The 23,654-nt window shown below is 37.3% G+C and overlaps 2 protein-coding genes and 1 non-coding gene across 7 annotated transcripts; 1 reads left to right on the forward strand and 2 right to left on the reverse strand.

The window, feature by feature from the left end:
• Positions 1–880: 880 nt before the first annotated feature.
• Positions 881–6,020, reverse strand: RPL30 (ribosomal protein L30). Its single transcript, XM_039328793.1, has 5 exons — positions 5,915–6,020; positions 5,748–5,798; positions 3,467–3,612; positions 2,439–2,569; positions 881–977 (listed from the first exon to the last, which is right to left on the reverse strand). Exons 2-5 carry the CDS (start codon positions 5,766–5,768, stop codon positions 928–930), a joined length of 348 nt encoding a protein of 115 aa, XP_039184727.1. The 5' UTR covers positions 5,769–5,798; positions 5,915–6,020; the 3' UTR covers positions 881–927.
• On the reverse strand, positions 1,063–1,195 carry LOC120301538. The gene has a single exon (XR_005554936.1). It is a non-coding gene; the product is annotated as a small nucleolar RNA SNORA72 (small nucleolar RNA).
• Positions 6,021–6,069: 49 nt separating the features above from the next.
• LOC120301472 lies at positions 6,070–22,871 on the forward strand. Of its 5 annotated transcripts, none has more exons than XM_039328796.1 (6): positions 6,070–6,162; positions 13,267–13,751; positions 13,852–14,116; positions 16,271–16,759; positions 18,305–18,421; positions 21,249–22,871. In XM_039328796.1, the coding sequence occupies exons 3-6, from the start codon at positions 13,969–13,971 to the stop codon at positions 21,269–21,271; spliced, it is 777 nt and encodes a 258-aa protein (XP_039184730.1). In that variant the 5' UTR covers positions 6,070–6,162; positions 13,267–13,751; positions 13,852–13,968; the 3' UTR covers positions 21,272–22,871. The 5 variants fall into 5 exon arrangements, with proteins under 5 accessions (XP_039184730.1, XP_039184729.1, XP_039184728.1 ...); XM_039328795.1 differs by having other exon boundaries at positions 6,078–6,162; positions 12,915–13,751; XM_039328794.1 differs by lacking the exon at positions 6,070–6,162 and having other exon boundaries at positions 11,710–13,751.
• The last annotated feature ends 783 nt before the right edge of the window (positions 22,872–23,654 follow it).

Here is a 23,654-nt window from a genome sequence, read left to right on the forward strand (position 1 = left end):
ACTATTGTTTTTCTTTCAGTTCATAAGTTATTCTGTCTGGCTTTCTTGCTCTAAATTAACAGGCTGAATTTGCTTAACTATATCCTAATTTACTGTTAATGTGTGGAGGTTCCCCCAAGTAAAGAAAGGTAAAGTCACCCTTGTTGATAATACAGAATTAGCATGAGAGTCAAAGGACTAAAGGCTGATGCAAAGGGTGAATTAATTATTCCCGAAGCCTAAAGGTTGCTTAGATAAAGTGTTTGCTTGTTGAATTTTACTTTTTCTACAATATTTAAACAGTTTCATCATACCAAAGCCACGCCTACCCCATTACTAGCAATGCAAAAAGAGTCGCAATATGTCGTTACATGTCACGTGAAGTGGCGAGTTTGATACCCATGTATAGATGGTTTCTAATCACAAAATCAACCATGCATTTAAAAACCTCTGCTGGTTTTTAAATGCTCTGTATAATCTGAATATGCTTACATATGTACATGCACATTTATGAAGTAGTGCTCCTTAATTGATGAGAAAGCTGGATATTGTAGGAGTTTGTGTTTGTATTTTTTTTATGTTATCTCTTCCATTCAGATACAGTATTCAATCAGCAGAGCCAAATGTGGCTATATTCTTTAATCCCATTGGTCTTTAACTCCTAATCAAATTATTTTATTTAGATCAGGGATACCCAACCCCCGGGCCGTAGACTGGTACCGGGCCGTGGCATGCCAGCAAGCGGTCCGCAAAAACAAGCCCCATTTGTGGGATGCAGGTAGCACACAAAACTACGCACCCTCCGATCCACGGAAAAGCCCTTCTCTTTACTATTTGATTTCTCCATCAAACTTTGCATATAACTTGTTGTGTCTTGACTTATAAAAACTCATACCAACAATAGATTTATAGCCAGTTTTATTACACAAAATTTAAAGTTTATTAATTTTACTTCTCACTGGTTTGTTCTGGCATGCTTCTAATGATGTCAGAGTCACCTGTTGGGGAAAACATATTTCAGTATCAAAATTTCAGAAACACCTTTGTCATGCAGAGTTTACTGTATTACAAAGTTCAATCAGTTAATGTAACTTGCAGGTAAAAATCAGAACTAGAAAGACCAACTAGTTCTGAGGACACAGTGCATAGTGGTAATATAGCGAATGTCTAGCCTGTCCTGATTACTGAAAACCCAGAACAGCGAGAATATTCGCATTTAACTTTGCATCAAATAAATTAATTTCTCACAATTATATGATACATATAGTTTAAATCCTTAGCCTCTGACAAATTACTTTCTAATGCGCTTTAAGAGCCCTTACAAAAAAAATGAACTTTATTAGTTACCAGATGTTTAATTTTAGAATTATTTGCTCCACTGGACCTACAGGCCCAGTATCAATTTCAATGTCCTTCTGACAAACAGATTTTCTTCTAATCAGGACAAAAGTTACTCTAGTAAGAATATAAATCTTTTTTGTTTATTGCATTTTAAGATGTTGACATTAGTTTATTAAAGTTTGAGTAACAAATTATCAGCTTCCCTTCGAAGTCATGAGTTAAGATCAGCTTAACTTAAGATCAGAAAATGCTTTAGTTATGGACCTCTCTCCCTAGAATAGTTTGACTTGCTCCAGGTTTTCATTTTTTAGGAAACAGCTGAAGAGATGCCAGGTATAACTACTACTCTGAGGCCACACTATCTTTAAGACTGCCTATGGTTTTGCTTTTAATTTTAAAAACAGACTTAAGTTTTGTACAGGTAGTCCTCCACTTATGTCCAAAATCGAGCTCAACATTTCTGCTGCTAAGTAAGAGAGTTAAGTGAGTTTTGCCCCATTTTACAATCTTTCTTGCCACAGTTGTTAAATGAATGACTGCAGCTATTAATAATATGGTTAAGTAAATCTGACTTCCCCGTTGGTCGCAAAAGATGACCACATGATACTGGGACACTGCAACCAACATCAATATGAGTCAGTTGCCTAGCATCTGAATTTTGATCACATGACCATGGGGATGCTGCAATGATTTTAAATGTGAAAAGTCATAAGTCCTTTTTTTCAGTGACATAATTTTGAATAATCACTGAACTGTTGTAAGTTGAGCACTGCATGTATTTACTGATTCAACCGTCATTTAGCATGAATGTAATTAACATATATGTATAGATATTTACTAAAAGCTTGAAAGGTGTACTGACATTTTACAAAACAAGCCCACCATCACAATATGTTATTTGTGGTTCTTAAACCACATATGAAATAAAATTATATGATTTTTGCTTTACAAACACTAATCATTTTGTATTAGCATACTGAAGTGCAGAGTTCTCAATTGAACTCTATCAGTTCAATTGAACTGATAGAGAATCCTAGTGAACAGAACAAGATAAAGGCAAATCAAATTTTAAAAACAGCTTCATCTAGACAATAAGATACTAAGTACAACATACATACCTGGGTCAATTATAGCAAGTGTACATACTCTGTAGTACTTCCCACAAGCTGTTCCCAGTTCAATATTGTTGCCACTGTAGTGATGCACACCAGTTTTGGCCAACATAGCATAGTACTCAATTTCTGATTTTCTAACGGTACAAAAATAAACACAGAGTACTTATTTGTTCCAGATTAAGTCACATTTTACTTTTACTCAATCTCCTATTAGGACATTAACAACTAATTTTTATTCATTTATTAAAATGTACAGTCATCAGTTTATCAAATGGAACTCTGTAAAGTGAACAAAATAAACACACAAGACAACTATTTAATTCAATCTCAATTTACACTGCATTAATTTTTATGGGACTAATGCATTATGAAGGCTAGATTAAACCTATTTTAACCTACAATATAGGTTGGAACTTAGGTTTGAGGAATAAGTTTAGTTTCTCTCAGCTATTAGCCAAAGAACATGATAATTGGCGCTGGCAATATTCTATACATTAGTAGTGCTTATTGAGCTGCACAGATAATTTTGCAAAATAAGATCTCATACAGGCTTTATACAATAATATAATATTGTATTGTATTTATATAATTGCTATACGCAAGCAGAACATACTTTATCAATTCTAATACACCAATATAATACACTTCCCAGGCGCATATCAACCTATAAAGGCATCAGTTTTCTTTTATTATATCTATTGAGAACTTTTATCTTCACATTACCCTATCACGTATACTAGTCTTCCTGCTTTTTTTTTTATAAAGAAAATCAAGATTATAACCTACAAGATCACAAAATTAGAGTGTTGGAATGTCCCATCAAACCATCCTTCATTGCCGAAATTAAATTTCGACAACAAATTGATAGCCGGTATCTACTTAATATATTTGAAAAGCTATGTACAAAAGCCAAAACTATCTACATGTCAAGTAAATCTTTTTCATTTGATGGTAAGACATTTTCATTAATACTATAAAACAACTCTTTTATGTGATCCTATGAGACTACTATTCAAAAAATGCACACATACCTCAAAGCAGGACAGTTATTCGCTAGAATAACCAACTTGGCTTTGCCCTGCCGAATCATTTTCAGAGTTTGTTTATATCCAAGTACATATTTACCACTTTTCATAACCAGCTGAAGTCTAGAGTTTATGGACTCTAAAGACTTTTTCTGTTAAAAAAAAAAGAGTGGATGTATAAAATGTTTTGTGCATTTTATGTATTAAATTTTATGCCACCCATCTCACTGCAACTCTGAGCAGTTTACAATAAAAAGTAAAAAAGAAAGATAATACAAGGCAATTAAAATTAGGAGAGTTAAATGGGAAAGCTAAAACCCAAGATGATGGGTGACCTGGGGTTGGGGATTTTCTTTATCCCATCAGCCACTGTCAACACAGCACACTCCATTAGGGCCCCAAGTCAGCAGAGCCCAAGTTTTCAGGCTCTTCCCAAAGGCAAGAAATGTTGGGGTGGACCTCACCTCCAGCAGAATATTCCAGACTAGGGAGGGCACAGCAAAAAAGACTCTTCTCTTGGACCCCGCCAGTTGAAATTCTTTGGCAGATGGGATCCAAAGTAGGCCCCTTCTACTGGAGCAAGCAGTGTGGGCTAGTCCCATCAGGACGACATAGCTCATCAGACACCCTGGACCCATGCCATAAAGGGCTATAAATATAATAATGACCAACATCTTGAATTGGACCCAAAATCTAACTGGCAACCAGTTCAGTATTCGTAACAGCAATGTCACATGTGCCATTAAAGGGCTCTCCAGAATTGTCCACAGTGCTGCATTTTGTACCAATTGTAGCATCTGAACACTGTTCAAAGGTAGCCACATGAAGAGCATGTTGCAGTAATCCAATCATGAGATGATCAGAGCAGGGCTCCTATTCCAGGACAGGATGCAACTGGCACACACAACACATAACTATGCAATGGCTCTCTTAGCTCTTTTATAGTACATAATACATTTAAAATACTTTGTCTACTTTTTCTCTAGATGCCTGGCTCTATACGCTGATCCCACCACAAAATGTAACATTTTATTCAACATTAATAGTTTTCAAGCTTTTTCTTAACATGGTGCAATGCAGCCAAAATATCTTTAAAAAATCCTATTTAAATAACAATATTTTTTTAATTTTCTGTCTCAAAAGCTGAATCAAGAATTGTTAGAATATAACTATCTTCCACTCTTAAAAACTAAGTGGTTTGAGAGCAAAAGCTAGTCATGTGTATAATTCTATTACAGTCCTTGTTCAATCTTCTACCAAAGTCATAAAGAGAGAATTCATAAATTGGTTAACCAGTAGTGTTAAATAGATCCAAATACTGGCGTTTCTTTTCATCCTAATACTTTCAAAAACTAAACAATCTTTTAAAATTCCTATAAGCTGAATGCATTTATTCAAAAGCATGTCAGTTTCAGAAGAACTATTTTTTTTTAATAAAGCTTATTTGCATTAAAAAACTCAGTGCAAGATCCTTAGATATGGAGAGACCTGGCCCATAGAATCACCAAGAGTCAGATATGACTGAATGGATATCAATATCATCATCAATCTTACCGCGACTCCCTTGCTAGTTGATTTATGGAATACTATATATTTTAAAACATTTTAATGTATATTTTACATTATCCAGAGACTTATGCAATCCAAACTCAGTAATATTTAAACAGCTATGGGAAAGCCTTGGCTACATACATTTTTCATAGCTGCAACAAAGCCTCGATCTTCCATATAATTCCTGTCAGTATGGGCGCATATACAGCACAGATGGTACCAGAATGCAGCAAAACCTAGGGCCATCACCCAAAGAGCTACAAACTGACTCTTACATGCTTCTATATCTTATAGCATCTATCTTTGCGATTCCATAGGGCAGGGGTAGGCAACCTCGGCTCTTTTATGACTCATGGACTTCAATTCCCAGAATTCCTGAGCCAGAGCTGGCTCAGGAATTCTGGGAGTTGAAGTCCATGAGTTATAAAAGAGCCGAGGTTGCCTATCCCTGCCATAGGGCAACCGGCATGGAAGCAGTAACTAGGGCAGAAAGCTCCGAAATGGACCGCGCCTTCTAGGAGGTTGAAGGAGGCCCTTCGCGATTGCCTAGGTGTTATGAGCAACCCTCCGCCCCGTTTGATCAGAAATGTGTCGTCTCGAGTCAGAGGCCTTTCGCAATAGTTGGAGCGCTCCTATCTCCCTCCACAAGCTCTCGCCTCTGCCCTCGGACTCAGTATCCCCGGTTATCCCCTCTATCGTTAGGTCAGCCGGCTGACTGGCTGGCACGCTCACTCACCGTCTTCTTGGCGGCCACCATCTTGCCGGCTCACGTCGGCCCTGCCGTTGCCTGCGCAAAAGGAAAATAGTCAACACTGCGGCCGAGCACAGCCGTTATCCACCCGCCAAACGCAGCCCACACCCAAGGCGCCTACCCCCTCCTCCAAAAGCCCAGAACTCGCTCACCAGAGGAGCGCCTCCAAGATGGCCGGGCAACGAGGAAAGGAAGGAAGTCCCTCGCCGTAACGCGTAGAACCACGCGGGTCAGCACGACCGACAACGACTCTCGCGAGAGCAGACGCTTCGCCCACCCCCCCCCCCCCGTCCGAAAACTCTCGCGGCCTTCTCGCTGACATTGAAGATGCGCACGCAACAATCGCGAGGCAACCGCGCTTCATAAAATTAGCGGTTTTTCGTAGGTTCACAATGCAAAGGTAAAGCAGCGTTTCTCAACCGTGGCAACGTTAAGAAGAATGGACTTCAACTTTCAGTCGAAGTCCATACATTTTAAAATTGCCAAGGTTAGAAATAATTGGAGGATGTCAGTTTGGCTGTATAGAATTGCTGCATAAAATTTTAGGGTTCATTATTAGCATTTTAATATAGATGAAATTAGCAATTTAGCATAGCATCCATGCCTCTTTTTCAAGTTTAGGAAACCAACTCCTTTGAGCCAAAAGCAATTTCCTTTAATGAGCAGAAACTAGCCCTTTCAGGGACTGTGAAGCAATAGGGCTGTACTGTATTCTGAAGTCCTTCGTTAAAGTTGCAAGCTTAAAGAAACAAACCAGATGGGAAAAGAGGTGAAACATTTTTAACTATGGCTGTCTTTTCTCAAGTCTTACAAAGCAAAGTATTGCACATCAATGTCTTTTATAGTTTGTTTCTGACACATTACACACATCTAATATATGTATCATTTATTTCTATACCCGCCCATCCAAAGACATAACCACCCCCTTAATGCCTTTTGCTTTGCCTCAAGTACTTGTGGTTTGTGTTGTAGGTGGTAGTAGTGATGGAAAAACTACTTTGCAAAGATAATGGATGTTTTTCAGATTCTAAGACTAGGCTCTTTTTTTAACTCCGGATCAACGTGGTGCCTGAGTTTTAAGGGTAACAACTACATGTAGAGAGATTTGTCTCTGGAGAAAAGTAAAGTCCAAATTGATAATATTTGAAATCCTGAATATTTTCAAATGAAAATTACAGTGCCATACTGTACGTTCTTACTTGGATTATTGTCCCAGCAAACTGGATTATTGTCCCAGCAAACCGGATTCATTTAAACTTTTGTGTGCATCAATTAACATGCAAAATTTAAATGTCTTTAAAATCTTTAATTTGCAAAATAGAGGGCATTTGGGATTCTGGGACAAGTGCATAGATTTGTTCTAAGCCATGAGTTTTAAAGCATTACAATTGGAAAATCATGACATTAACAATTACTGTATAATTTCATTGGTAAACCAATTAAAACATCCAAAATGTGGACACTATAAGCATAAAAGATGGCAATGTGTTCGCTAGGGAAAGATGAAACAGTTAACCAGCCAGGTACTGACTGCCATCTAGCTGGAACTGAATTCTTAATATAGGAAGACAAATATCTTAGTACATCAAAGACCTGATTGATAACTCCCATGATTTGAATGTAGTAACTGAATAATACAGTTTGATCAAGAGGAATAGAATAAATACAAGTGTTGAATGATTGTATTGGAATTTTAAAAATAAAGCTAATATAATGATTGATTCAAAATAAAGAAAACTACTCAGTGAAAATGGCAAAACGCTAACTAGGAGCAAAAAATTCATTTGGATTCCTGCACAAGGATGGTAGTTTGGACTTCAGTCTAAATGTCTTCCTCTAAATGTATATGATGCAAATCCTATCCTGGTACTCCTACAACAGGCTACTACATCTAATAGTGTGGTAGATATTCTCTTATCATCATAGTGACAGTGAGGTTTAATGGGCAATCCAGTCTATATATAAAAGGGGTAAAATCTTAGTTTTTTTTAATTTCAGGCAACAACATATCTTCATCTATTAAAACGATTGCATGTGCACTGAGAGGATGATGCTATCAAGTTATTTTTCTCAAGTCTACAAGACTCTGAAGTCTGTTGGTTTGCAATGGACAAAAAGGGCCATTTAAGTTAGCTGTATTGTCTATTCATTTGATATACAGGTAGTCCTTGACATTTAATCATTTATTTAGTACCATTCAAGGTTACTGTGACACTGAAAAAAATGGCCTATGACCAGTACCCACACTTATGGTTGCTGCAGCACCCCCACATTCATATGATCAGAATTTGGATGCTTGGCAATTGTCATATATTTATGATAGTTGCAATGTCCTGGGGTCATGTGAACCCCATTAGCAGCCTTCCCGTCAGCTTCCAACGAGCAAAGTCAATGGGAGAAACAATTTGTTTAACAACTGCATGCTTCACTTAACAATTGCCTTGCTTAGCAACAGAAAGTTTGGTTCCAATTGTGATTGTAAGTAGAGGGCTACCTGTACAGTTTACCTTACTACTGCTACTTTTCAACTCAGTTTGGTACTTTACCACTATGAACATTGTTGATCCTAGTATCATATTCTGAACCTCTCAAACACTGCAAAATTAGCAGACATTGGACATTTCTTTCATGCATTTCTCTCATCAAACAAGCCAAAGGGCTTTGTTAAAATTACATTTTGGCAACCACACTAATTAGTTTTCTTCCTATGGGATTAAAAGTGGCAGACTGAGGTTCATGATAAATTATCATGTATAAAGGAAGTGTAAACATGCTCATTCAATTACCTCTGATGCATGCACTGTCCTATTCATTTAGTGTCTAGAAACCAAATAGACCTCATTGTTCCAAATCGAACACAATGAGAATTTTGGAAGGTTGCAATCTGCTGAATCAACATTGACGTTTTTGTCATTCTATCACCAATCAGAAAACAGATTTTAAAAATCTAGGAAAACAAAGAGCATAGAAGTATAGATAAAACCTAGAAAATAATAATCAACTCCTACTGCACATCTCAAAACATAATATAAAATTTGATATAGTATTAAAATGTTGGACTCAAAACTAACAGATTATGAGTTCCGTTCCTTCCTTTGGCATTGAAACCAGCTAGTGACTTTGGATCAGTCACTCTCAGCCCAACCCATCTAACAGGATTGTTGTGAGGAAAATAGAAGGAGTCAGCATTATGTACACTGCAAAAAAAATTAAGGTAAAATACAAATCAAATAAATAAAATACAGCCAATAGATGGATAATATAACCTAACAAATACATATGTTCATTTATTTAGAGTATATTAAACCTACTTTAATGGCTTGTAGTGACTTATAGAAATACAGTTAAAGCATTATTAAAATATTATTGAACTAAAACAATGTATATTTTCAAATAATTAAATTGTTTTGAAAGTTAAACAGTTAAAACAAAAGGCCTGGATTAACATATGTTTCAAGACAATTACTAAACTCTAATAAGGAAGGGACTTGTTCCAACTCCAATGCCAGTTTGTTCCACAGTATGACCTACATAATGAATCAAGCAGAATTAACAACTGATGTCAGATGTATCCAAGGGAAGGGTCAGCAAAATGTGTTCCATTGAACTAAAGGTGCAGAGTGGACACTATGAGATTGGGTGGTCTGGTACCCATGAAAAACCTATTATGAACAACTTGAAATAGGCTTCACACTCAACTAGCAACATAGGAAGGCCTTCAGGAAGCATCACTCATAATCCATACTGTTGCATTCTGGGTTAGCTGCCATTTCTGAATTTCAAGAGCTGTTGCTGTCCCACAAAGAACACACTACTGTATAATAACCCAACCTTCAAGTTATCACTGCATAAGCCGCCGAAGTTAGGTTTCTTTCCTTCAGAATGGATGTAGTTAAAGAGCAGAACCTAATAAATGATCCTCCTTGCTACTTATGAGGCTGTCCAGCATTAAAGATGGATCCCAAACTACCCACCAAATGTAAACCTGATCATTAAGAAGGAATGCATCCCATCCAGAATAGGCATTTCTTTTCAATTCTGAAGTTTAGCCCTTTCAATCAATAACAATTTGTCTTATCTGCACTGAGTGTCAGTTTATTTTTCCATATCTAGTCCCTTACTGTCTGGACGCAATCAGAAGTCTTGTGGCATCTAATCCAGAGCCTGTACGAAAGAAATATAACTGACATCATCAGCATATTAATAACAACCTTCCCAGTGGCTTCATACCGATGTTAAATAACATGGGAAACCAGATGCAAACTAAACCAATCCATATGTACCTCAACTGAACTACTAAACCAAGCGTATTTATCCACAGTCCATAGGTATATTTGCAGGTCATGTACACGATACTACCTGGCTTTTGCCCCAACTTCATTTATTTCTCCCATCAATGTTCATCCAGAGATGGTTTATAATATGACCTGCAAGCAGTCCTAGGCTTTCGGTCAGGAATAGCCTAATTATCTATACTAATATCCATATCACTTCCTGGTAAAAAAGAGAAAGCCATTTCCCTGAGACTCAAAGGAGTAACTTCCAAGACCAGCTCCCTTGGATAGCTGGATATCTAAAGCGAACAGAGAGTGGGATACTATATGCCCTAAGCCTAGAGCCTCTAAATATCCATCCGTCTTTGGAAAGGTGTTCAGAGCAGGTGCCAAAAATATCCAAGGTATGCTGATGCAATGTAGGCTGTTGGTGGTGATAGAGCTGTAACAAAGGAGGTAGAACTCCTGGTGCTGAAAGACCTCCTTGAAAACTGCCATAAACCTTCTTGCCAGGTGGCATAAATTTTGAGGAGAAACTTTTTAAAGATGTTCTAATATGCCAGACTTCATTCTTGTAAATGTCCATTTTTCATTTTGATCATGGCATAGATCATTGATTTTGATAAAACTGGATTCAATTGTGGACCATGAAAACAGCACCACTACACTAAATGGACCAAAGCCTGATGCAGATTTTTTTTGTTCCTAAAATAAAATGCAAACAAGATATGACAAAGTATTAAAGAGAAATGCATTACTTTGATATATTATTTAAATATAGTGACATACAGATGCTCTATTAGGTAGCCCTCAATTTATGACCATTTGATTAGTGGCTGTTAAAACTCACAGTGGCATTTAAAAAAGTAAAAAAGGACCAGTCCTCGCACTTATGATATCACAGGTCCCTGCAGTCACATGATCACAATTTTAGTGCTTGGTAACAGCAAGTATTTACAATGTTTGCTGGGTCCTGGGATCATGTCATCACCATTTGCAACTTTCCCAGTTGGCTACCAACAACCAAAGTCAAAGGGGAAGCTGGATTTGCTTAACGATCATGCAAATCACTTAATAGCTGTGATGACTCACTTAATGACTGTCTTAGTTGGCAATGGAAATTACAGTGATTGTAAAAGCAGATGCAATTTTATCCATTTAGTATAGCTATCTTTTCACAATAGTAACTCTCAATTAGTGCTGATAATGAATTCTCCCAAAATAACTGCATATTCATATTTACACTACTGATACAACAACAACAACAACAACAACAACAATAATAATTGTAATAATAATAGAGTTGGAAGGGACCTTGGAGGTCTTATAGTCCAACCCACTGCTCAGGCAAGAAACCCTATACCATTTCAGACAAATGGTTGTCCAGTCTCTTCTTAAAAACCTCCAGTGCTGGAGCATTCACATCTTCTGGAGGAAAGTTGTTCCACTGATTAATTGTTCTAACTGTCAGGAAATTTCTCCCTATTCTAGGTTGTTTCTCTTTGATTAGTTTCCATCCGTTGCTTCTTGTCCTGCCCTCAGTTGCTTTGGAGAATAGCTCGACTCCCTCTTCTTTGTGGCAACCCTTGGGATATTGGAACACTGCTATCATGTCACCCCCAACCTAGTCCTTCTTTTCATTAAACTAGGCATATCCAATTCCAGCAACCATGACTTATATGTTTTAGCCTCCAGTCCCCTAATCATCTTTGTTGCTCTTTGTTGATTGATTTGTTTGATTTGATTTATATTCCACCTTTATTTTGTACAATTCAGGGTGGCATACATAATGCTCCTACCTGTTTCCCACAACAAGAATCATACTGGTATGAATTGAGCTGAACTGAAAGAGAGAAACTGGCCCAAAGTCACCCAGCCATTTCTGAGTCTAAGGGAGGACTAGAACTCATGATCTCCTGGTTACTAGTGGTTTACCACTGTCTCCTTCAAGGATATTTTTTTCAGTTTCCAGTCTAGTCTACTGGAATACTTTAAGGGTCTCCCATCCAAGTACTTACTCAATGGTTAGCTTTCAGAAGTGGTCTGCCTTTGTCTGAAGGTTAGAGAAAGTGACTGGTCCAAGGTCGCCCAGATGGCTCTGGGTCTAAGGTAGAACTAGAACTCAAGGTCTCCCAGTTTCTAGACTGGTACCTTAACTATTATTTCAAATTGGTTCTAATAGTTACTATACCATAGCTGGGCCTAATAGTTATTCTTGATATGAATAATGCTTATAGCATCTGTTTGATCATTTCTATGGAAAATTAGGTAATTGGTTCTAGCTCTACAGAAACAATAAAATTTTTAAACATACATTTTGATATGTTTGTTAATGAAACACAAGAGTAAAAGATTAAAAGAATAGATGGTAATGCAGGAAGTGGCAGCAAGATTGTTACCTAGACCATCCTTCTGCTTTTTTACATGGTTTTGGTGTTTTTTTTAAATATTTATTGCTTTTTATTACTTTCTAATGTGTGTGTGTAATAAAAAGTAAAATAGAAATATAACAAATTATATCAGTCAACTTGTAGAATCCAACAGATATCCAATAAATATTCAGTAACTTCTGTTACTTTTTATGTTTATGACTACATCTGAAAGTACATGCTATGTACTTTGTACAGTATTCACTAATGTTTGCATGGCATGTATTTTCTAATCAAACACAAAAGCTGTTTGTTTTGGATTAACTGTTTTCTGCAAACTTGCCTCCAGTTTATATGCTCCATACTTCCCATCTGGCTGGCTGGTATGTTGCAAATGTTTAGAAGATTAAACAATTACTAGCTGCATCACCCACATGGGCCACCTGATGCAATAGCTATTTAAGATAATTAAAGAACCTGCAATATTTGTTTTGTTTTTCTTTTACCAGGAAATAAACTAGTTTTCAAAACATAAATCATAATGGTTACCATACCCGAGCACTGCAAATCAAGTCACCAAACAACCAAGTAAATGAGTAACTGTTTAATACAATAGTGCTATTGTCTGTGTCAAGGCCAAATGGCATCCCACCACGGACACACAGTGCCCGTTATCAAAATATTATAGGAAAAAAAATTACAAAAGAGAAGTAATAATAAAAGGTACTATTGGCCTTGTCAAACATAAATTTTAGGGGCTCCCTAAGTGTCCTTTGTTGAGGACTGCACTGCCCACCTGCAGGTCAGCCCCAAATATTATCTGAGGCCTTGTTTTTTTAATTGCATTCACCACCATGGCAGCCATACTAAGAAAGACGTTTGACACTTCGGGATGTGCCCTTCCTGGCTGAGGAAATACAGGCCCACATATCTGGCGGAAAGTTGGTTGTAAATATGGATGCTTTTAGCACACTTAAGTGATGGTTACTTCAGATGATTTGCGACATTGTGAAAAAGCGGCGAAGAGTTGTTGAAAACGATCACTATCGTGTCAAAAAGGATTTGGAGAGTGTGCATCCCTGGAATCAACAATGACGGCAAGTTGGCGGGGGGGGGGGAGGCTGCCTTCAGCCCATTTAGCAGAATCGCCGCGGGTGGCTGCCATTAACTCCCTCGCTCTCCTGCTGTCCCGGCTCTGGCCCGCTGCAGATGCGCCTGCGCCCCTCACCAAGACCAGGCATGCCAAAAGTCTGAGAGGAGGCATGTTGGAAACTACCCCTCACTGAGCCGTTCTTATGGCAACCGAGCTGGAGCGATAAACACTCTCCCGCGCGAGCGTCCGAGGGGTGAGTTTCTCTGCCAGCGCAACGCGGGAGGGGAGGTGTGTGCTTTGCTTGGGCTTTTTCCCTGTCCAAAGAGGAACCACCTGTGCGTATTCCTTTCTAGCAGGAAGAGGAGAGCGGATTCGCCGGGGGTCTCACCTGCGGCCACAGCCGAGAAGACTCACCTGGGTGCCTGGCGCCCTTGGGACCTGTGCGCCCCGGTGCCGGTGCTAACCACGCCATGGGGTGCTCGAGTAGCGCTCAGACTAAAGTCAAGGAGTTCGACCGACAAACTCCCAAATCCCCGGAGGCCAACGGATTGCCCCAGTGCGGTGAGTTCTCGGCGGTTTTTAACGTGCGCCAAAGCGGAGGACTCGCCCTCGCAAGAGGTATCACTTCAATAAACGGGGTTTGGGGAAAAAGGCTGTAAGACATTCAAGGCTGGGGAAAAAAACTGGCTGATAAGAGAGCTAAATCAACGCGGAGAAGGAGTAACAATTTTAGGAAAGGCAGCTTTTTCTTTTTTCACGTCTGCATCTGAAGAGCGGCTTAAGTTGTCTTTATTACTTTAGGACAGCCTGTACTTTGACAGCTGTATGCAACAAATCTCATTTTAATGTATGCTGATTACTGTACATTTAAAGTGACAAAGCTATTCTATTCTATTCTATTCTATTCTATTCTATGCCCTGCCCTAGTTGACTTCCCCTTTGTGTATCCCATTCCATTATCTGAGGGCAGGTCATTTCCAGCCCCTCACTGCAAAGGTTAGGTCATACAAATGGTATGCAAAGGTCATACCATTGTCCATTCTCTATGGCACTTAGAAGAAATCAAAAGAGGAAACCACTTAATTGTTCATTATGGATTGACCTAGTCATAAAATTCTATTCTAGAAACAGGCAGTAGATCCTGGGGAATAAATTCTCACTTTGTTTAATGATTCTATTTTAACAAATTAACATAGGACCGTTGTCCTTATTTATAACTAATGATGTTATAAATACATTATAAATAATGATGTATTGCTCTCTTGGCAAGTTGGTTTGTCCCTAATGCTTATTTTCAGCATTTTCTGACAAATTAAGAAAAACAGTGGTTGAACTGGAACTGCTAAAATTCTGAGATGAATTGTACTGAAACTAATGAGGATTATGCATAAGTTTTAAAGAAAGCTATGTAAAGATATGCTTTCTTGAAAATCAACTCATGTAGAAAATGTTGATAACAATTGCATTTTTGTGTACCCTTTGATGTGATAAATTCTAAATATGGTAAACCTTATTTCTGACTAATTTTAAGGTTGTATTTTAAAATAAACATTCTCTATTTTTGTAATTTAAAGTCTTAAATCAGTTTTCTCATTTCAGTTTTTGAGGAACTATACTACTGCTAATATATGACAATTTTAGAAAAGTTTTTAAATGATATTCTAACTCTTCTGAATTATCTCTCAATCCATTTGACATGCTTTGATAATATATTACATGAAAGGCCGGCCAGTGTTACATACAATATATGATGCTAGGTCTAACCATATTTTTATAATTATACTGTCAGGAAAGCAGCATTGAAATGTGAAGGAAAATCTGCTAAAATCTGGTGCAGTTTTTTAATGCTGATCTCAGAATGGTGGCTACGCTACAAACGACTCTGGGTAGCTTACAAGCCAGTAATCATTAAAATGATAAATAACAATAATAATAGTATCTGAAGTAGTATATATATTTATTCAGGATAATATAATTTACAAATATTGCAGAAAATAAACCTGTTCACATGGGACCTGCAATAAAATGTTGGATTATGAAGTGATTTTGATCAGCTTTCAGATACTTTAAGCATCTCTTCTCTTAAGATACTGCATTCTATTTCTTTTACTATTTGGATTTCTACCCGCAGCAGGTAATAATTTATATGTATGAAAATGTTTTTTAGGTTGCTTTTTTGACCTTCCCTTTCAAGGATTTTTTCCCCCTGATTTTGTATATGTGTGTATATTGTGGAAAACGTAAGATTCCTCCATCATATCCCATCACAGTGAAAGGACTCCTGGTAGTTAGCACGATATAAAGAAAAGCAACTGTAAGCAGATATAAAAAGTAAATAACAGTGAAATCAAAAATAAAAAGTGCAGATGGCTGAATATTGTACAATGCCCTCTGGAACACTTTCAGCATTTTTCTGAACATAGAAAGAGGGTCAGCCTGATCTCCACAGAAGGAGCGGGCCTTAGCTCATTTACCTACATGTAAGCACAGTGATGTACATGTATTTAAAATATATACAGTTCTGTCCATATTATTTCTCAGTGATTAGTTATTGCAAAGCAACATGTAGTACTTTAAAGAATAATTGTTTCATAAGTTATAATAAATCATATGGGTGGGATGAGAGGTGAGTAAATAGCAAATTCAGAAAGAAATAAAATGCAAAACAGTCATAAAAAATAAGCCCATGATTAAAAGTGGGCGCAAATATTTATATCTGTTTCTCTCTCTTTCTTCTTTAAAACACACATTTGATGAACATTGGGAAATCAGATGACAGCTTGCCTATCACAGATAAAAATGACACAGGATCTGACCAGACTAAACTTGAATCTCTGGAGGAGGTGAAGCTTGGATCTTGGAAAAAAACAGATGAGGATCTCCATAAAGAGGAGCCTGATGCTTTGATTCAGGAAATAACAAAATGTGACCTTTCTACCTGTCACAGAGTAGATCCCGAGGGTACAGAGCCTCAGCTAATGGCACCAGAAGAAACGTTTGACAGAAGTCAATGCTTATCTTTAGACTTCCTTGAAGCTGGTGGACCTCAGGCTGTGGAGTCAACAGAGTTGGCTAGCAATCCTCAAGTTGCTACAGAAGCTGCTGGTTCTTCACCTTCAGAACCTCTCCAGGATAAGAAGCCTGAACCTACTGAAACCTCAGAAAGTGGCACCCCTGAGCCTTCAAAAGAGGAAATCCAATGTTTTGTAACAGAAATTGTGACGGAACTGCTTATGGATGAAGAGGAACATCTAACAGAGGGTAATAAATATTCTCTTGCAATTTCAAGGGACAAGTTCTGCCACACATGCTCAAACAATTATTTTGACAAGCAAATAGCAATAGCACTTACACGTATATACCGCTTCACAGTGCTTTACCACCTTCTCTAAGTAGTTTACAGAGTCAGCATATCGCCCCTAACAAACTGGGTCCTCTGCCTGGAAGCAGAAACGTTTGCTCAGTGAATGTGAGCAAGTATTTGAGTATTTGAAAGTAATAACAGTAATTTATCCTGGAAAAGTAATTAAAGACTATAATAGCTGTTCAAGATTAAATAACCACATGCTATTTGTTCCTGCTTCCAATAACTCTTACCAGATAAAGTGGTAATTAGATAGTAACTTTAAGTGGGAAAAGTCTATCTAACGTATATTTAGCGAATATATGCAAATAGGACAAAACCATCTCGATCATTGCTAAGGATAATATCGTATTTCAGATCAGATAAAATTATTCTGATGCTTGTATGAATTGTTGACTCAAAATATAGTATTGTGTTGTCTGGTTCAGACTACTGGAATGTTTTTGTTTTTGCCAAAGTGCCATATTGCATTGATTTATGTTACGTCTTGTTCACTCTAATGATGCATAGAAATCGAGAAGATAATAGAAAGGAGGAAGTAATGGTGATCCTGCATTTTTACATAAGACCTGACAAGGTCTTTTTTAGGATAATTGTGACCTACAAATACAGATTCTTATACTGTACCAGTATGATGACAAGATCTATGAAAATGTGTCCTGCTGGAACAATACCTATAGTATTTTATGGAATTACTTTAACAAAGTAGATAAATACTTGGGGAATGGGAATTCCATCTATATGCATGTACATGTTTTGACTTGGACTGTCAATAGATCAAAGTGGTTTAATATAGCTTTAGTAATTTAATTTCTCAATCGTTTCACCAATTTGTTTTCAAAAGAGTCAGCCACAAAAAAGCTAATATGAAGGATATGGGCAGTTGCAATGATAAACAAAAAGCATTTAGTGCAGTGGTTCTCAACCTTTTTAATGCCGCGACCCCCAACCAGTCGTAAGTCGAGGACTACTCAACCGGTTGTAAGTTGAGGACTACTCAACTGGTGCAGCACTGTTTGCAGAATGGGACTTTTGGCGGGATCAGCAGGGCAGAGACAGCCTGGACAATTCCTATTGGCTTTTGAAAGCCAATAGAATTAGACTCTATTCAAGAGAGTCTATTCTATTGGCTTTCAAAAGCCAATAGAATAAAAGGGAGTAGCACAGCTAAGGAAAAGGGGGGAAAAAATGACGGACTGCGTTGTTTGGTGACCCCCATAAAATGGTCGTTTGACCCCAAATGGGGTCCCGACCCACAGGTTGAGAACCACTGATTTAGTGACTGAATTTTTAAAAAACAAGTAACTATATCTCAGCAGCAATACTAGGTATCTCTTGTGCTTTTTCCTATTTAAAGAAAATCTATGGCTGACAAAGTAACATCTATAATTAGTTGAGACACCCAGTGCTCTTTTCAGTATTCGTTGCCTTGATCTCTATAGTTACTGTACCAGGTGAGACAGGAGAAAAGATGGAAACTGAGATGCACCATGTGATAATACCTGGGGCCTTAGAAACAAAAGAAGAAACCGGAGAAGCTACATTGGTCACGGAGATAGGTATGTTGATGGAATACATAAAAATGTAATATAATGGAATGTATTAAGAACACAATATGTTGCATTGATATTCTTATGTGTTCTACAGCAGAATTTCAGGTAGCAGCCAGCCAATTGATATGTACATTTGTGGGGATTTCTTTGACGAAGTATTTCAGAAGACATGATATGTATATTCAAAAGAGAATTAAAGGTATAGGATGAATCATAGATGGGATGACCTCGAAGTTAATATAGTCTAACCTCTTGTTCAGTGCACTACAATATCCCCGAAGGATGTCTTTCTGCCCTGTTTGAAGACCTCCAGCATAAAAAACACCACTTTATGTGACAGCCTGTTCCACTGATTACATATATTCAGAAATAGCTCTTCATATTTGGTTTAAATCTTTTCCCTTGTAGTCTTAACTTACTAGTTTTGGTCCTGCCCTTTCAGGCAATGGAGAACAGGTGAACCTCAACTTATGACTGCTCGCTTAGCGATCATTCAATTGAGCAACTCCCAGACTAGTAACAACCCAGATTCAAAGTTCCAGCAGCTGCTATACACGCCACCAACCCCACAGCCACATGAACTTTGTGGGTTCTCAGTAACCAGTCCACATTTATGGCATTTGCAGCGTCCTGCGGTCATGTGATCACAATTTACACTTTTTTTTAAATCAGAAACTGGCATTTAGGTTTCTGGCAAAAGCACCCATTGCAAAAAATAGGTTTACTTTCTAACCTACTTTACTTTTGCTTTTTGACTGCCACAAAAAGTCATAAAATCAGTCACGGTCACAATCTGCTTAATGACCAGCACAATGCAATGATCATAATTCACTCAATGCTCAGTAACACTCATAAGTTGATGTTTACCTGTATAAGTCCACTACTTCTTCTGTGTGACAAGTCTTTATTTGAAGATTGCTGTCATATTTCTCCTAATTTATTTTTTCTGTAATCTAAACATTCCCAGATCCTTTAACTCTTCCTCAAAATGCTTGCTTTCAAGATTCCTCACCATTTTCATAGCCTTTTTCTGAATTCATTGTTTTTTTGGAACTGGACAAAAATTCTAAATGATGTCTGAATAGGGTAAAGTAAATGCTACAGTTAAATCCCATGATCTAAGGTCTATGCTCCTGTTAATACATGATTTTTTTTTAAGCAGTGCAACACACTGCTGATTCATGTTTGACTTATGACTAGTTAGCCCTTTCAGATTTCCACTTTCCTATACTTGAATTTTTTCCCCCTATAATTCTTCTTCTTGTCACTCCCCTTCAAAGATTATTGTTGAAAAAAATGTTGAGCATAACTTTCTGCACCACAGAAAAGAAATACTGTAATGGTTGTAGGGGACACGCTTCATCAAAGCAAGCTGCAAGATGGACAGATTAAGCATTTGGTTCCTATACCCTCACCTTATTGTTCAGTCAGGTTCCTGTTTTATTTATTTATTTATTTATTTATTTATGAGACTTATATACCGCTTTAAGTGCAAGCACTCTCTAAGCGGTGTACACCAGTAAGCAATGTATATATATATATTACATTGCCCCCAACAATCTGGGTCCTCATTTTACCTACCTCGGAAGGATGGAAGGCTGAGTCAACCTTGAGCCGGTGAGATTTGAACCGCTGACCTGCTGAACACAGTCAGCTAAAGTGGCCTGCAGTACTGCACTCTAACTGCTGCGCCACCTCGGCTCTAAAAGGGAAAGCATTTAACATAGCCTTAAATCTTCTGATGTAAACCAATTAGCTGACAATAATAGGCTGGAAGAACTTGGAAGATAAGATGCTTAATTAAACACTCTTAATTCCATAGTTACTATTTGCCAAGCTTGTTTTATTAAGTATCAGATTATTGCTACAGCTTTGAGATTTCCCATCTTCATTCATCTGACTACCAGGAAGTCAAAGCAGGTAAAGATAAACAAAAAAGAATAAGCAAAAAGTTCTGTCCTTTAATATCTTTTTATTGTTCCTGACAGCAGAGGTTTCTTTCCTGAGACACTTTACAATTATTTCAGGGAGGAAAAAATGCTTTTTAACTGTCTCCCATCAAAGTACTAACTAGGATCCATGAGGGTTGGCTACGTGTTACCACAGTGCTGACATACACACACACAAAAATACATTTTTATTTCAAATTTCTTTTTAATGAACTAATTGTTTTCACTACTAGACTATCTTCTATCACTTCCGCCCTGAGCGAAGGAGTGATCTCCTTTACCTGGTGAAAGCATATAGTTGTCCAAGGTAGAAACTGGTTATGCTGAGTAGAAATGCTGGGGACAGTAGGGGTGGGGCTTTTGGGGGGGGGTACCTCCAAATCTGTGCTGATTCCTAGCAACTGCCTCAACAAGTCCCTGCCATTTTCTTGACAAGATTTCAGAAGTGGTTTGCCATTGAGTGTTTTCTAGGGATGAGGGAGAATGACCAGCCAGTTTTGTTTCTAAGGTGGGACTATAATTCAGTCTCTTGATTTTTAGTCTGTTGCCTTAGCCTTTACACCAAACTGGTCCTCTTTTAGAAATGTTTGGAGTGCTGCAAATTATCTGCCCTTGATCTAGTTGGATATCTAGCTTATCTATTCAGTTTTAGAATTTCTTCTGTCTGTTCAGTTTTAGGATCTAAATTCTGTTTTAGGATTCTGTTCAGGATCTCCATTTCCAATCTGAAATTTATCTTTTTAAAAGCTTATTCTATTGTTTTGGGTTTTTTTTTAACATAAAGAGCACTAGCAAATTTTCATGGTATGTGCACATACCTTTACTTCAAAAATCCTTCACCTAAAGATCTTTATCACTTTTTAAATTCTGGCTTTATATTACAGAACAAGCTAATGAAGAAGAATGACCCATGGCTTCTGGCTGGACTTCATGGCTAAACTTTATGGCTTCCGGCTAGACCTTATCCTTGATCGTTCGATTAAAATTTATATTCCTGTTTGACAGAAATCTAGTTTTTATAAAAGCTTGTATAGACTTATCACAACTATTGAATACTAAGTGAAAACCATTTTAATGAATTTTAATGGAAAAATCAAGTTGCCAAGGCACCACTGAGGAACTGCATTGTTAAACCATCACACCTGCCAGAAAGTGCCTTCTGCTATCGGTTCACTGGAACTACAAATTACAGAACACTTTTACTTGCTTTAGGTAGAAAATATGAAGGATAATATAGCACAAATAATATAAATTGTAAATGCAAGTATAGTTAATCTTAGATCTAAGAATTTATATGGTCTAAAATAGGGTGAAAATAACCAAATTCCAGTGGCGTTTTTGCAGTCATGGATTATTTAATTGCATTTAATACATTTCTTAGGTGAAGTTTCTTGTAAGCATTTTAGAATTGTAATTCTTATCTGGAAAGGGACAGGGTTAGGCTGATTTATAGTATTAATCTTATTTCTTTAATATGGTATAGGAAAGGAAATACAAATTGCATTTCCTGAAACTAATGAAAATAGTGATTGTGGTCCTCGAAATACTTAGATGAGCACTAGTATGAATTGTTGACATTTAAAAATTGGAGGAGATGTAATATAACCTACTAAAAAACAATTACCTTGCAAATGTCAGACTAAAAATGGAATAAATGATTGATTACAGTATTCTCTTAAACTATGCAACCAATAAAGTGAGCAGAGCTGTGCTTCACTTTTTCAGAAACAAATTTATTCTTTGCTGCTATTTGTGTGATATGGCTGGTCTCGTGCCTTCTCAAAAGTCTCTAAAATGTAATCTTAAACTTTAAAATAAATAATATATTTGTGGAATATGGTAATGTTGTCCAAATATAGGAGTCTATTTGGTAAATGTCTACAGGTTTTATATAAAACGTATTAAGACAATATTGTCTCCTGGGACCAGGGGTTGTAAAGAACAAATCAAGCTAGGCTAATTATTATTTTTTTTCTGAACTGATGATCTTGCTGCTAAACCAAAGGAACGATACGGATGGTGTGCAGTGTGATTGCAAAGCATCTGTGAAGTTGTCTCATGTATGTGCAGCTAAGATAAATAAATATGGTATTGCAGTCAGATGGACTTATAGCTGGATGACCTGCAAGCCCCAAAGGATGCTCATAAATTATTCTGTATTTTTCAGGAGGGAAAGTAGAGTGATGTTATTGGCTGGTGCTGTTCAACACATTTTTTAAAGACTCACAAGATGGAATGGACGGGAAGCTGATCAAATGATACAAAATTAAGGGGATTGACATTATGGACAAAGTCAACTATTCAAAACACTCAAATGCTGGACCAAATCCAATAGAAAGATCAGATGAATACTGTAGGTACAGGATTGGACAGAATTGATTTGGTGGGTAGGCATGTGAGATGCATCTAGGAATAACAAGGCCTACTAGCTGAACATGAGCAAATAGTGGTATAGCAGCTAAATAAAATACAATCTTGGTTGCATTAATAAAAGCATTGTATCCAGACCCTTTCTCTCACTTTTCCTCCCTCGTTAACTCCTTGACATGGTTGTTTTCTTTCAAAATTCTTAAAAGCGTCAATCAGTTGACCAATTCCTTGTTGATCAGGATTAAGTCAGGAGAGTTGACCTTGTTTCACCTACCTTCTGAAAAATTAAACTGTCAAAAAAGAGAAATCAAAAATTTGTCCCACTACTAGTTTAGTTAATTTTCCAGCAAATCTAGGATTACTTGGATAATTTTACAGGTAGTCCTCGACTTACAACAGTTCATTTAGTGACCATTCAAAGGTACAGTGGCACTGAAAAAAGTGACTTGCAACTGTTTTTCACACTTAACGACTGTTGCAACATCTCCATAGTTATGTGATCAAAATTTAGATGCTTGGAAACTGACTCATATTTATGACTGTTGCAGTGTCCCAGGTCATGTCCTCACTTTTTATGACCTTCTGACGAGCAAAGTTAATGGGGAAGCTAGATTCACTTAACAACTGTGTTACCATTTTAATACCTGTAGTGATTCACTTAACTGTGGCAAGAAATGTAAAATGGGCAAAACATCTCACTTAACATAAATTTTGGGTTCAATTGTGGTCGTAAGTCAAGGATTACCTGTATTTAGGAAGATATTGTCCACAACCTCTGGGAGATTAATAGTAACCTTCGGCAGTGATATCACTTCTGTTTCTTATGCTGTTCATCTTACCTGTATGCTTTGAATAGAATTTCCAATATTTATGAACAAGAATTCCCCAGGAATTTGTCACAAACAAATCCACTCTGCATC

This window comes from Crotalus tigris, unplaced genomic scaffold (assembly GCF_016545835.1).
Source record: "Crotalus tigris isolate CLP2741 ecotype Arizona unplaced genomic scaffold, ASM1654583v1 scf7180000024384.25900115:4084858, whole genome shotgun sequence".
Lineage (NCBI taxonomy): Eukaryota > Metazoa > Chordata > Lepidosauria > Squamata > Viperidae > Crotalus > Crotalus tigris.

Excerpts from the sequence above, each read along its gene's own strand:
- RPL30 (XM_039328793.1), bottom strand. The coding sequence starts at position 5,768 with ATGGTGGCCGCCAAGAAGACG. Across the intron at positions 3,613-5,747 it reads TGGTGGCCGCCAAGAAGACG|AAAAAGTCTTTAGAGTCCAT; the intron begins GTGAGTGAGCGT and ends TTTTTTTAACAG. Across the intron at positions 2,570-3,466 it reads AATAACTGTCCTGCTTTGAG|AAAATCAGAAATTGAGTACT; the intron begins GTATGTGTGCAT and ends TTGTACCGTTAG.
- LOC120301472 (XM_039328796.1), top strand. The coding sequence starts at position 13,969 with ATGGGGTGCTCGAGTAGCGCTCAGACTAAAGTCAAGGAGTTCGACCGA. Across the intron at positions 16,760-18,304 it reads AGAGGAACATCTAACAGAGG|TTACTGTACCAGGTGAGACA; the intron begins GTAATAAATATT and ends TGATCTCTATAG. Across the intron at positions 18,422-21,248 it reads TACATTGGTCACGGAGATAG|AACAAGCTAATGAAGAAGAA; the intron begins GTATGTTGATGG and ends TTTATATTACAG.